The 15406-nt window shown below is 40.2% G+C and overlaps 1 protein-coding gene across 1 annotated transcript; it reads left to right on the top strand.

Moving 5' to 3' along the window:
- The first annotated feature begins 165 nt into the window (after positions 1-165).
- On the top strand, positions 166-14625 carry CRLS1 (cardiolipin synthase 1). The gene is made up of 7 exons (XM_060786073.2): positions 166-652; positions 5923-6060; positions 7412-7541; positions 8179-8264; positions 9621-9689; positions 10530-10621; positions 12591-14625. Exons 1-7 carry the CDS (start codon positions 194-196, stop codon positions 12676-12678), a joined length of 1062 nt encoding a protein of 353 aa, XP_060642056.2. The 5' UTR covers positions 166-193; the 3' UTR covers positions 12679-14625.
- Positions 14626-15406: the final 781 nt, after the last annotated feature.

The following is a 15406-nucleotide window of genomic DNA, read 5'->3' as shown; positions in this document are numbered from 1 at the left end:
TTCCATTTTACCTATTTTAGAGATTTGTCAGGTAAGTAAGGTAAAGTGCAGCTGCCTCCCAACCTAGACTTTAAAATTCTCCATGTAAAGTCTCACAGCGCCGAAAAGGAGGCCTGGCCCTTTAACAGGAGAAGGCTCACTGGAGCCGTAAAGCGTGGAGGCGTCGCAAAAATCACCATGAGGCAGGCCAAGAATGGAAGGTGAGCGGGGGGAGCAGAAGGGGAGGGGCACGTCCGAGTCGCTGCCCCTCCTCCTCGGCCCAGCCCTCTTATCGGGTGCGGAGTTTCCCCGGTCCACCCCAGGCATGTTGACCGCGGCTTGGCTGTCGAGAGGCAGCTCCGGCGGCTGGGGGCTCCTGAGGAACGCGAGCCCGGGAAGGTCCTTGCGGGCCACCGTCGCCGCTGCAGTTGCTGGAGCCTCCGTGGCAGGGTTGGGAGGCGCGCGCCGCAGGGACCCTCGAGCCGCGCTCGCGGCCTCCTCGCTGAGCGGCCTCGCGCCCCCCTCCTCCTCTCCGCTACTGCGCTTGCGCCGGAGGAGCTCGGCGCCGTTGCTCGCCTCCACTGCCTTGGTTCCCTCTTGTTGCCGCTGCTCTCGCTCCGACGGCGCTCCGCCTGGGTCTTCCGAGCATGGAGCCCCCGGCAGGCCCGAACTGGTAAGCTGGCTCCTTGGCTCGGCAATTCATGGAGGCCGAGGGGCCTGGGCCGCTCAGGTTCAAGGCCTTCATGGCCCACTTTCCTTGAGACCTACCTGACAGGGTTGCTGACGTGATAAAGTGGCGCCTCCCTAGTCAATTATATTCATGGCAGAGTCCAGCCTTTTCCCACATGAACATAGAATCATAGAGTTGGAAGAGACCACATGGGCCACCCAGTCCACCCCACAGCCATGCAGGAGAAGCACCATCAAAGCATCCCCGCCAGATGGCCATCCAGCCTCTGTTTCAAAGCCTTCAAGGAAGGAGCTTCCGTAATAGTATGATAGCTGAGTCTGGAAGCGCCAAGCGTTATGGAGATGCCGCATCGCTCCTTCAGGAGCTCCTTCAGGAGCAGAGTTTGCAGAAGAGAGACTTAGCTAATGTAAGCCAGGCCAGAGACAGATAAGGAATGGAAGAGTTCTTGAATGGTGAAACCCTAACCTTGAACCATATTGTAAGCCTAACCCCTTACCCTAACCCTTACGCCAGGGGTCCTCAAACTAAGGCCCGGGGCCCGGATGCGGCCCTCCAAGGTCATTTACCCGGCCCTTGCTTAGGGTCAACCTAAGTCTGAAATGACATGAAAGCACACAACAACAAAAACATTCCTATGTCAGCCAAAAGCAGGCCCACACTTCCCATTGAAATACGAATAAGTTTGTATTTCTTAAAATTGTTCTTTATTTTAATTATTGTATTGTTTTTAAGTGGTTTTTGTACTACAAATAAGATATGTGCACTGTGCATAGGAATTCACTCATGCTTTTTTCAAATTATAATCCAGCCCTCCAACAGTTTGAGGGACTGTGATCTGGCCCTCTGTTTAAAAAGTTTGAGGACCCCTGTCTTACGCTAACCCAAATCCTAAACCTTACCCTAAACCGTACTCTAACCATTACCCAAACCCTAAACTTTGCCCTAACCCTTACCCTAAGTGTCCCTTTCTAGCCTTCCTTCGCTCTCCCCACTCTCACTCCGCCCCCTCTCTTCTCTTTTTCACAGCCACCTTTGCGGCCTCTCCAGAACGCTTGGCACTTTCGGACCCAGCTATCATACTATCACCGGAGCTTCCACCACACTCTGAGGCAGAGAGTTCACTGTTGAGCCGCTCTTACAGTCAGGAAGTTCTTCCTCATGTTAAGATGGAACCTCCTTTTCTGTCCTTTGAAGCCATTGCTCCCCTTCCTAGTTTTCAGAGTAGCAAAAAACAAGTCTGCTCCTTCTTCCTTATGACACCCTTTCACTGACCGACTTGACTATTTCACAGCTCTTACAGTCAGATAATTATTCCCAGTGTTCAGGTGGAATCTCATTTCCTGTCTATTTGTTTTGAGTCCTAGTTTCCAGAGCAGCAGAAAACAAGCCTGCTCTCTCTTCCTTGTGACATCCTTTTATACATGGCTATTATGTCTCCTCTCAACCTTCTCTTCTGTGGGCTTTGTTGTTGTTCATTCGTTCAGTCGTTTCCAACTCTTCGTGACCTCATTGACCAGCCAACACCAGAGCTCCCTGTCGGCCGTCACCTCCCCCAGCTCCTTCAGAGTCAAGCCAGTCACTTCAAGGATGCCACCCATCCATCTTGCCCTTGGTCAACCCCTCTTCCTTTTTCCTTCTGTTTTCCCCAGCATCATTGTCTTCTCTAAGCTTTCCTGTCTCCTCATGATGTGGCCAAAGTACTTCAACTTTGTCTCTAATATCCTTCCCTCCAATGAGCAGTCAGGCTTTACTGGTTGGATCTCCTTGCGGTCCAAGGTACTCTCAGAACTTTCCTCCAGCACCACAATTCAAAAGCATCTATCTTCCTTTGCTCAGCCTTCCCTAAGGTCCAGCTCTCACATCCATAGGTGACTACAGGGAATACCATTGCTTTGACTATGCAGATCTTTGTTGCCAGTGTGATGTCTCTACTCTTCACTATTTTATCGAGATTGGACATTGCTCTCCTCCCAAGAAGTAAGCGTCTCCTGATTTCCTGTGGGCCTTCCTATCTCTAGTTGAGACTTGAGATATTCATTGAAAAACTTTAGCAAAATGTGCTGCAGAATAAAACCTTTTCACTGTTTTTATGATATAACCAATTAAGAAATGATCTTTATCACCCAGATACAGAAATCATGTTACACAGTATTATCCATTTTATTTATTATCTTTTTCTCTTGATGGCTCAGTGCGGGGTACAACAAAATCAAAACACATGAACATAAAATATGTTCAAAAATTACATACATAAAACATGAATTATATAACTTGCACCAGAGATACAGAATTGACATATAGTAGCAGTAGAATGTAAATCAAAACTCAAGACTGAAAGTTGACTCAGTAGGCCTGCCACAGAAATGGGTCTCCAATTGGATTTCAGCCTCTTCTGGCAAAAGTGATAGTACCTCCCCAAACTACAATTCCCAGGATTCAACAACAATACACAGCCTTAATTGGCATACAAAAAAAAAACACATAAGAATGTACCACAAGAGGAAGTCACAGATAAAAAGGAAAGCATGAATGAGAGTTACTGATCCCAAAAATAATATTTGCAATAATCAAACAAAATAATGCACCAGAGTTGTTCAGAAGATAAGGAATTTTATAACACACTTGCCATTGAGAACACTGTGAAAAAAATGGAACTCCTGTATTTCAGCTTTATATTATCATATTTAGGGCATACAAACAAAAGAATGGTGAAGTGTTTCAACAAAACTCAAGTCACAAGAATAAACCCTTTTAGAATGTTCCACTTTTTAAATATCTCCCATCCAAAAGAGCTGTAGAACACATTACATCTTGCAGCCGCCAAAGCTCTCGTTTGGGTTGGATTAAACAAAATGCAAAGATAAACTTGCATGGGATTAATGTTGTGGTCAGGGAACAAGTTGTCATTGCCACAATTCCCAGGATTCCATGTCATTGAGCCATTCCAGTTCAAGTGGTGTCAGACTGCACTCATTCTGCCAGCAGTGGTTCCCAACCTTTGGTCCTCCAGGTATTTTGGATTTCAGATCCTGCAATTCCTAACAGTTGGTAAGATGGCTGGGATTTCTAGGAGTTGGTCCAAAACACCCGGAGGACCAAAGGTTGGGAACCACTGTTCTACAGTGTAGGTGCAGCTACTACACTCAGTACTACCTACATAGAAGCAATCGTCAGTTCAGTAGCTTCCTCTTTCTTAGGCTCGCTTCTCACTCACTTGAGAGACTAAGAATCAACTTCCCTTCTTGGTCTAAGATTCATCAGTGCTACTACCTGTTATCTTCCTGTAAACAACCTAATCCTACCTGTGCTGGAAAAAAGCTTCCCATGTGAGCCTGCCAGGTTGCCCAGCAGAGGCTGGGGTTGGTGCCAAGCTGCTGGGAATAAGCATTTGATACGGAGCTAAGCCATTGCAAAAACCCTAAATCTCCCATCTGATCTTAGAAGCTAAGCAGGGCAGCCCTGATTCATACTCCCAATTAATGCCAGGCACTGTTGACTACAATTCAGAGGAATCTCTTCTGAGGATTCCTTAAATAAAGAAACTATGAAATCTGTGCGGTTGCCACTTGAAAGGATAGGTGCACACACACATATATGGTACTGATCCATTGGAGGAGCACATGGCTATGGAGCACATTCAGATTGCTCCATAGCCATGCAAGGTAGTTGTGCCTTGTATTGCAAATATGAGGCTATCTAGCAAAATTACTTTATAACTTTTCTAGCCTCAGAAGTTGCTGCACAATCTTCTGTTTCTTATATATATATATATATACACACACACACACACACATACATACAGGTGGCTCATGTGAGTAGTTGGTTACAGTCGTTAAGTCGTTAGCCAACTCCTGTGATTTTAGATGGATCAGCTGGATGAAGTAGAATAGTGGAAATGCACTGCGGCCAGCAGTTGATGACATATAGCTTTATTCAACAGGTTCTTTGGAAGCTGCTGTGTCTAAATACATTCTTCATTCAGGGGCTGCATTTAAGTACAGTGTTGGCTTAAATGTGAATGAGCAATTATTGGTCTGGGTCCAATTACAACATTTAACAAAATTTGAAAAAAAAATCTGTTCCTGGTTTGAAAGTGTTATTTGCTGTTTAATTGTACAGTCTTTACTTTGAAAGTAGTTTTTATACTCTACAAACTTGATTTTTGTGGCTTCCACAAACTATGTTGAATTGGTTGAGACTCAATAAGATATCCATTAAAAAACTATAGCAAAATGTGCTGCAGGATCTCCTGCAAAAACAGTTTTTGCAGTTTAATAAACTTTTGCAATGTTTTTATGATAGAATCAATTAGGAAATGACATTTATAAGCTAGGAACAAAATTCATGGTACATAGTGTTATTAGTTCCAACTATACTGACATATTGAATCAGTGGCACTTACAACATTGACATCATGTACTATTTGATGCAGTGGGTCTGCTTAGTGAAGATTTACGCTATTGGTGAATATATGATGTAGTGTAGATTTGCACACTTGTCAGGATTGTTTATTCACATGTTTAACTATCTTCAAAGTGAAGTAATATGCTGGCATATATGAACACCTCTCTGGCTTGGTATTTATATAGTGGTTTCCTAAGATTGTTGTATGTGATCTAAGAGATGCAGAATGTTCTTGATGTTCAAAACCTGCTGTTCCCATTATCCTTCAACCTTGGCCAGATGGCTTGTTTTGTAAGAACTGTCTTCAATCCTGGCCCTTTTTAAAAGAGACTCTGTTCTGCATGTTTAACATCATATAACAACGATTTTTCAAACACAGAACTGGACTTGTGGTCATTTTGGCTTCCCCTCCATATTTGACAGTCTGAAAACGCCCTGTGTTGGAGCTGTTCTAGAGATTCTGTACCTCTGACATCAGGGTCAAGTGTAATTTCCGGCATGAAATTAGAGATATATTTTTCAGCCTTATTTCTTTGACCAGGTTGATCTTAAACGCTATGTGTGAAATATATCAGGAAAATTTGTAAATTGGAACAGCACGTATTAACATTAACACTGCACTTAAACAAGGTTTTAGAATTATTTGAAAGTGCATTTCAATATAGCAGGGTGCTTTTGCTACCTAAGATTTCAAGCGACACTCTTATTTTGAAATGAGGACCTACTTAGAGGTACTGTGCATTCTGGAAACTCCACACTCACTTTTTATTGTAAAGGTATATTGAGTTGAGATTGTGAGCACTTGGTTTTGAATATAACTAATTTCCTATTGTTTTTGCATTTTTCAGTATGAAAATCCCTGGACAATTCCCAATTTACTTTCAATGGCGAGGATTGGCTTGTCACCAGTTTTGGGTTACTTGATAGTTGAGGAAAATTTTAATATTGCATTGGGTGTATTTGCTCTGGCTGGTGTAACAGATCTGGTAGGTATTTTATAAGACCATTTGAAATATATGTTGGTTTTTCAAGGATGTCTTTTAACGGTACAGTTAGGTTTCTCTAAGAACAGATACCTTATATACTCATGTCTAAGTCTAGAACTTTTAGTCAAAAATTGATCCCAAAAAACTGGGTCAACTTATCTACAGGTCAATGTGAGTATTGTACCGTAATTCGTATCAAAATTAAGTAAAATGGTGAAAGCAAAAACTTAGTCCATCCCTGGAGGACCTAAAATAATCACCAATCATTTCTGCTCTCTTCACCATGGTGCTCCTTTTGGTTTTTTGATAGTCTGGGCAGGGAAATGGCAGCAGCAGCCAGGGCAGCTGGCCATCTGAGGTAGTATTAGTGCTTTCCCTCCTTTGAGAATTGTTAGTAGACTTGGGTCATATCAAAATCCATATTTTTGTCCCCAAGACCACTTACACATGAGGTTGACTTCTGCATTAGTATATGCAGGATCTGTATATTCAGTTGTAATTCACTGTTGTTGAATATAAGGAAGATTTTAAACAAAACACTGTAATGTATAATCTCTAGCAACAGCCCCCCCCCCCCCCCCCCGCCGTATGCCAACCATGTTCCTCTCCAGATACTGTAGGGCAGTGGTTCTCAACCTTGGGTCCCCAGATGTTTTTTGGCCTACAGCTCCCAGAAATCGCAGTCAGTTTACCACCTGTTAGGATTTCTGGGAGTTGAAGGCCAAAAACATCTGGGGACCCCAGGTTGAGAACCACTGTAGTAGGGAACTACTGAGATTTCACTCTGAACACCAGCTCATTCCCTATTTTTGTTTTCTGACATGCATTCAACATTCCCTGAATGTTGAGCTTGTTCATTCTAGGGTATTTTTCTATTCATACAAATATCAGGGTTCCTCTGCACATCTTAATGATTATTTCTTCAATCTCTTTGACCCCATTTTGCTTCCAGTTCTATTAGTGCTCAACATCTTATTTTGTTGTTGGAAAAATAAATCTTTAAAGTACTTACTCTGTCTACATTATGGTTGTCAGATTGAATGTAAACTTGTCTCACTGAATTTTAATTCGGCATATGCTTCTATTCTTTGAAAATTTCGTTATGTTCAAAATAGATACGCTTAGATTCTCTTAGTCAGTCCGTAGCAAACATCTTTTGAAAGTGAGCAGTTTTAAAAGCAGCTTGGGATGTGGCATAAAAATCTGTTGCTTAAAGGAGAAAAAATATCACTGAGAAAATCCAACCCTTGGGCACATTTAGATAATCTTTGTGGATCCTAGTCAGTAAGGGTCAAGAGCTTGGAAATATGTGCATTTATTTTCTACCTGACTATAATATATATTTTTTCAGCTCGATGGCTTTATTGCACGAAACTGGGCCAACCAGAAATCTGCTCTGGGGAGTGCCCTGGACCCCCTGGCAGATAAAATTCTTATCAGTATCCTTTACATTAGCCTGACCTATGCAGATCTTATTCCAGGTAAGCATGGTAACTATTTTTCAAATGCTTATTATTTAATAAATTCTGAAATGGCAGTCCTGTTGTATAATAAAGTAGTAAGTCTCAGTAAACTCAGCAGGTATTACAATATTTTTGCGTGGACACATGAAGGCTCTCTGCTGCTGCAGAGATTTCTATTCTGTCTGCTTGAAATGGAGTTTGAGGGATTTACAAACATTAAAATAATGAAAATAACAAATGTTTTGACCACCAGCTGTAACAATTTTGTGTGCTGTTGATTACCTGCTTCTAGTTAGGAAGCTTGTTTCTGAGACTAAAGGTTGAGAGGGGAAATAAGATACAGTAATTGTGACCCATGACTTTATGCTTTCTTTGCATCAGAAGAAAAAATTCTAGTATTTTTATCTAACAGCCACTATATATTGGACAGTAGATGTCTTCTACATCTGTCACTGCTATACAGTACTTTCAACTTGGGATAATAAATACGTACCACCCAACATAAGAGTAAATGGAAGGAAATGAATTCAAAGGAAGTTTTCCTCTATCAGTTATTTGGTTCTTGAATGCTGTATATGCAGGCACATGAGTATGAATTATTTTTCTTCTACATGTAAATGTTTGTATGTAAAAATATAATTTCATTTTATTTCAGTTCCTCTTACATCTATGATCATTTTGAGGGACATTGCATTAATTGCTGCTGTTTTTTATGTACGATACAGAACTCTTCCTCCACCGGTAAGTATACAGATGGTTACTTGATTTCTCATATCATATCCGCATCTTCTCATGTGTGATGTAAAAATATTTGGCAGCGTCAAAAATGAACCTAAAATTGACAGTTTATTACAAAGTGGTTGAGAGCTTAGGGCAGTATCAATGAGTTACTGATTGTTGTAAAATTAGGAGGTGGATGGGATCTTATGCCTGTTCAGTTGTTAGATCACAGCGCACATCAGTCCCTATTAACTAGCATGGTCAGTGCATAGTGGTCAAGAAATTTTGTCTAGCAGCATATGGAAGGTTGCAGATTTCCCATTCCTGAATTAGGAATGGGAAATACATCTGTCTTTTGATTTGCTTACTTATTTTTAAAATGACTTACCACTTTTCAGCTTGCTACAGCTTCTTGGGGCAATGCACAAAGGATCAAACATCTTTGAATAAGAACTTTTAAAAATGATTTTTAAAATACACGTATGGACATCCCACGCAATTACTATTGTCTCCAAGACAATTCTGTCTTTAAAAAACAAATGCCATACAATACAATATAGTACAATCCTGGCTGTTCTATTGGAGGCCCAGGATGAAGCAAAATTGAGTTCAGACAGCTCCAAAACAGGTGGTACTACAAAGATCCTGCCTCATGTACTCAACAACTTTGTCTGTCAAGGAGTTAGAATATACCCCTTTCTAAAATTCAAAAATGTAGCCTTCGAAATTGTCAATTCTTTTGCTTTCCTCTTGTATTTCCAACACATTCCTTCCTGCAATCGTTGCACCCAGCATTCTGAGTCTCCCTGAAATTACTTTGTCATTTCTCCCTCACTGTCCCATATGCTTTTAACTGTGTATGGCCACTTCTCAGTTTCCCCATCTCTCCACAAAACTCACCTGTTCAGGGCACTTTTGGAACAGCTTAGCTCAAATTCCCCTGTTCTGTCTTTCCTAAGAATGATGCCTTCTAGAGATGATAGGAACAACAGTCTGTATAATTCCTCACCTTTTGTCATTCTCCTTTGGGACTGTTGGAGCTGCAGGCCAGCACATCTGGAAGGTAGCGCATTGGAGAAGCTGCCCTGTTGGAACTACTGAAGTAATTGCAAACATTAATCTTTCATCTGTCTTCGTTTCCCATTCCTCTGCTGCTATCCTGTATTTACTTTTTTAAGTCCCTTAAAGCCTAGATGTTTTATACCTCTTTTGTAAAGCACTGTATGCATAGATGGCATTGTATGTCTGAATGTATTATAATTGTGCAGAGGAAGAATGAACATATTGACTGTATCAATGTATTAATTTGGCTTGATTAGCATGCATGCTATGTAGAATTACTTTTCAAATGCATGAGATCTTTTTCATCTTTTTCAGAGAACACTTAGTAGATACTTCAATCCATGTTACGCCACTGCTCAATTGAAACCAACATTCATCAGCAAGGTAAAAGTATTTCTCTATCTTTATATATGTGTGTGGATGAATTATTAAAATATAAATACAAGAGGTTGGGGAGGAGAGTAATGATAAGAAAGTTAAACAAAGGGCAAAGAAATGCAGAAGATATGAATATGGGTTATACGTATGTGTAAATATCAGATAATTATAAAGCCCAAAATATATTTTCTCTGAGCTGATGTGGTTAATGTACATCTTCATATATATATATAGAGAGAGAGAGTCTGCCAATAGTAAACAGGCTTCCTTCATTTCCCTCATACACCTTTCCCCCCCTTCCCTTCTTCTGCCTCATACAAGTGGTATCTAGCAGCAGCCAAGCTTTTGCAGTGACATCACAAAGGGCCACTTCATCTAGCCACAACCAATCGTTCACCTAGCCACAGCCAATCCACTTTTATCCTTTTCTCCTCCAGGCTCAGGGCCTGAAAAATATGGTTCTTTTAGTTCAAACCTCTCAATTATTTTAAATTGAGCAAAGGGTATGTGCATCAAGTTTGGCCCACATCCATCTAGCCATGTAGGAATCCTTGTTGTATAAAGGGACTAACCAACCAACATACATAAATATATTGACTTTGACATATATAGTTACCATTACTGTCAAGATCAGCCTTCCTCATCATGGTTTTAGATTAAGGTTCTCATAAGGACGCTCCAGCGTGTCAGATTATTAATGCTATTGGAATCCACATTATTTTTGATAGTACAAATTTGAATAAGGCTAACTTATACCATACAACTACACTTTTTCCCCATTGATTTCAGTGGTGCAAAATAATGTTAATATTGTGTGACTTCATTTTCACTTAAATCTTTCACTAGGTGAATACAGTCACACAGCTTGTTTTAGTGGCAGCTTCTTTAGCAGCTCCAGTTTTCAATTATATGGACAGTGTGTATCTTCAGACATTATGGTATGTAAACCTTATGTTATTTGTGATACTACTAATTTGTGAGAAAACAGTTCAGGAAAAATGTGGCAAATGTATAAGAGGAGCGAGTAATTTAGAGATTTTAAATCCTCAGGTTGCTTAAATGATATTAATACAAGAAATTGGGATACAGCTGACTCTTCATATTTGCCAGTTTGGCATTCACACTTTTGATTATTTGTGGGTTTGCCGCCTCTCTCCTGAGGGCCAAGGCTACTGCATGTGGCCTTTTACTTTGGGGGAGGGGGGAGCACCAGTGATTGCCATAGTTGCATTTAGAGATACTTGGGTTTTTTTTTCCATTTTAGTGGTGTTCCTGTGCCTCTAACATATATGGAGGGGAGATTGTTGTATGCAACCAGTCTAAAATCTAAACAGTTCAAAGCAGTTATGTTTGAGATAGTTTGTAGGCCAGTCTTGTGCATGGTTTATGAGAATAAATCCCACTTAGCGCGTTTGGTGGGAACAAGGGAGATTGCCTTTTCAGTGGCTGTTCTGATTTTGCAACCCCCTCCCAAGAGAAACCAGGATGGCCCCATCCCTGCTTGCCTTTTGCTGGCTGGTGATGACATTTCTTTGCCATCAGGCATTTGAGGAAGGATGAGGGGCATGCTGCTGGGGAGGTTATGGGTTAGATCAGAGGGGCTGGCTTTAAATGTAATTTTATTTTTTATTGTATCATAAGTGCATTTTTACTTTTGTACCCATGAAACAATGTGTTTTTTTAAAAAAAAATGTATTTGTCTTATCGTAAAATGTTGTTATGTTGTGTTATATGATTGTAAGCTGCCCTGAGAAAGGTGGGATCAAAATAAAGATGATGATGATGATGATAATAATAATAATAATAATAATAATAATAATAATAATAATCCTAAATCCAAAAGTTCTACTTGTAGGAAATCATGCCTAGGGTAAGAAATGTATTAATACTGAACCTAGAAATACTACACCTATCTAATCTTGAGTTTCTCTTTTTGGTGCTGGTACATTGTAGTGATTAAGACCTTTTGGAATCAGGTACCACCTGTTGTGATAATTTCTGTAGTGTATTCACTAGTTGACTTTTAAGCACTCAACCTCTTTCCCTTGCAGAAGATGCATAAACAAAGTGCATCTTCATTTACAGTTGGATTGTAAATGTGTGTTTTGTGTATTGTCGGAGGCTTTCATGGCCGGAATCTGTTGTGAGGTCTGTCAACAGACCTCACAACCACTGAGGATGCCTGCCATAGATGCAGATGAAACGTCAGGAGAGAATGCTTCTAAAACAGTGGTTCTCAACCTGGGGTCCCCAGATGTTTTTGGCCTACAACTCCCAGAAATCCCAGCCAGTTTACCAGCTGTTAGGATTTCTGGGTGTTGAAGGCCAAAAACATCTGGGGACACCAGGTTGAAAACCACTGTTCTAGAACATGGCCATATAGCCTGAAAAACCTACAACAACCCAATGTGTGTTCTGTGAATGTCTGCAGCATTTCATTGACATGATGGGTGTGATCCTGCATCAGGAGAGGGATTTTCAGGGCCGTTATAAGAAATGCAAATAAAGCCATGTATATGCAGCACTCTGAACATTTGAAAAATCAAATGAATGAAGAAAATTATGGGGAAGGTGCAGTAGAGTATCTGCTTTGTGTATAAAAGATTATCGATTTTGCCCTGAGCAGGACTAATTTAAAAGGACCTTGGGAAGCAGGCTGGAAAATGCCTATTTGGCAGTAGGAAAAGTTAGTCTAATGAACACACTGATTATAGGGAATATTCATTTAATCATACTTCATCTTTAATAGATTTTAATTCCAGTTTCCAGGCAGCCTAATGTGAGTTGCTGTGACAGAAATGCATTATCATCACCATAAGCAGGGTTCTTATTTGTATTGGTGCTGCTTTACATTCGACTTGAACTTGTCTTTTGCTTAGGACTAATATAATCTCTTCCTCCCTGAAGGTGTATCACAGCTGTCACAACCACAGCATCTGCATACAGTTACTATCATTACGGGCGAAAAACAGTTCATGTGCTAAACAACAAATGAAGTCTTGCAAACTGCTCACCTTCCAGTCGGTTAATATTGGGAATGTTAACTGCACCATTTTGGACTACAACTGTGGATAAAGAACTATTCTCTTGATAACTTTGCCTCGGCAAAACCACATCTTCACAGTGACGTTAAAATGAAGTTTGGATCATGTAAATACAGAAGACTTTTCAATGCGATTTTTCAATTTGCTACAAATAAAGTATAATTTTTTACCGTAATGTACTTACACACATGTGAAGATCCTTGCCTGGTATTGTATGTTTCTGTTCACTGCTTTTCAGAAATTTGCACATTTTTTAAAAAGCATTCAGGGTTGTTGCATTACACCCTTGATGGATCTGAACAAAAACAGATCTGAAGGCTAATTAAGGAGCACTTGGCACAAGCAAAGTCCAGCTGAGTTTCATTGTATTCAGCATGTGATCCAGTCAGAGCGAATAGATTAAGTCAGGGTCCATTCTTTAAGATTATCTTTTGGCACAGTGTAAAGATGCACGAAGTAGAGCCCTTAGCATATTACTTTGAATATCACAATCTTCTGTAAACTTAAAAGTAGAGCTTATTTTTAAATTGCAGCTGATCATTGCTGGGGCCATTCAAAATGAAACATTGAGCACTTCCATAGTCTGATCCTCAGACTTGCAGTGCTCCTTTGTAAACATTCAAGAAAGGGCAGTCGCAATTGTTCCAATCCATGATATATCACGATATTATTGGGTAAACATGCTAACAGATCTTGAGAATCAAATCCCTGATGTAACAAAGTAACTATAAGCCTTTGTGGTAGGGCAAGTTTTAATGTGCTGAATTCTTAAATGTATTGGTAAAGGGAAATAATCTGGTATAGCTTGGTGACTAATAACACCACTGTGAATTAGGATATGTCAATTTTGAATTTCAGATTTTTGTAAGATCTTGCTAGGTACACTCAGTCAGCCTTAGTCTTCCAAAAACCACCTGGGAAGAATAGTGACTTGACTTATAAGGGTTAAAAACATGGATGAAGCATTTTAAACAATATATTGCCTAAACGTCAAGCATTGTTGCCTTATCAGTATGGAGATGTGTTTGTTCTAAAACGTTTAAATTCCAAATCCTGTGCACAGGTGGATTTTAAGGCTTGTGCTGATGTCCTTTTTTATTTGTCTTTGTATCTCTGAACACCTTTCAGATAAAGTGCTGACTGTGCTTTCCTCCCAGACATTAAGAGCTACTTAGTACTGAATATTATATTAAGCCACAATAATACAAGGAAAAACAATGATTTTGGTTGCTAAAAGTGTTGCAAGAAATAGTGGGATTTTTGGAGACGACATATGGCCAGTGACACTAATACAGAATGGCTGATTTGTAGGAAAGCTGTTGCCAGGAAAGAGTTTAACAGGGCAAATTAAATTTAATAATAGAGAATACAAATTTAATCTCAAGAATTGTACTGAAAATTAGGATTATTGATTTTTCTAGTTTCTGTAGTTCATTAGGCAGTCACATCAAATATAGGAAGCGGATATACTAGTTTTTTGGTCTTATTTGTGCCACTCTCAAGTACTGTGCAGATCACTTTTTAAATGTCTTATTTAAAAATTGAACAAACTGTGCATGACAACTATCGGGGGCCAGTGTGTAGGCATGTAGGATGTTTTGCATGTGACAAGTGAGTTACTGAACTGTGTAGGGATTCATCTACATGATTTTGTGCATGTTGCGTTATGCTGCTACCTTCCCAAAAATGAAGGCTTGTGGAATCGAATTGAGGGAATTGACGTTATCTCAGTGTATAGGAACAATTAATATATTTTTTTATATTTAAACTTGTATAAACTTTATAAAGTGTGTATTGAAAACACTGTTGTTTGATAGCTCTATGCAAATCCTGGATGCTGCAGAATTGTGCTGCAGTATAAAAAACAGTTTTCATTTAATAAAAACCTGTGAAAAGGGCTCCCCTCATCTCCCACTTTCAATTTTTCACTGCAAAATAAAGCATGGTAATGAAGCCACTTAGGAATGTTCTTTCAATTGGACAAGGATAAATGTTGTACATTTAAACGCGTAAAAGAATTTAAAAGGACTGTAGCCTTCAACACCATCTATATACTTAATAAAAGTGAAAATATGTATGTATATGTGCGGCTGGGATACCCACTTCCACAGACAGGCTCCTGCTTACACAAACAGCTTCAACCCACAGTGCTGAAGAGTCACCAAAAGGATATTTCAGGTTATAGCAAGCGCTATGAACATGTAGTCCAACCCCTACCAAACACCATACTGTCCACCACCCAAGGAAAATTTAATTTGGGGACAATTTCATCCTAGATTTTGCATGCTTCCTCCACCACAGACATCGCAGTGTTTCTTACTCTCTCCATTGGTGTGGAATTTGCATGATCCCGCCCACTGCCTCTCCCTTAACCCTTTCCTACTCTTTTCAACTCGGTCTGCACAACTGACAGAGCTGAACGATTCACCAACAGAACATACTGGAGGAGTTTGGAGGATTGATTCCACATGATGGAAGTTGTAGTTCACCCTGCATCAAGTCAGAGCACTGTGACCCCCACTGACAATGGACCTGGACCACATTTGGCACACACAATCCCCATGACCAAAGAAAAATACTGGAGAGGTTTGGGGAAAATTCACCTTGATTTACAGCCATTGTAGGTACTGGGATTTATACCTCACCTGCAATCAAAGAGCACTGTGGACCCCACCAATG

This window comes from Anolis sagrei, chromosome 1, assembly GCF_037176765.1.
Source record: "Anolis sagrei isolate rAnoSag1 chromosome 1, rAnoSag1.mat, whole genome shotgun sequence".
Taxonomy (NCBI): domain Eukaryota; kingdom Metazoa; phylum Chordata; class Lepidosauria; order Squamata; family Dactyloidae; genus Anolis; species Anolis sagrei.
This window is presented reverse-complemented; position numbering and strand designations above follow the sequence as displayed.

What these genes read in the sequence shown, in the direction of transcription:
- CRLS1 (XM_060786073.2), top strand. Translation starts at nt 194, where the DNA reads ATGGAAGGTGAGCGGGGGGAGCAGAAGGGGAGGGGCACGTCCGAGTCG. An exon ending in ACAGAACTCTTCCTCCACCG is followed by an intron (nt 8,265 to 9,620) that starts GTAAGTATACAG and finishes CATCTTTTTCAG; the next exon opens with AGAACACTTAGTAGATACTT. An exon ending in GTGTATCTTCAGACATTATG is followed by an intron (nt 10,622 to 12,590) that starts GTATGTAAACCT and finishes TCCTCCCTGAAG; the next exon opens with GTGTATCACAGCTGTCACAA.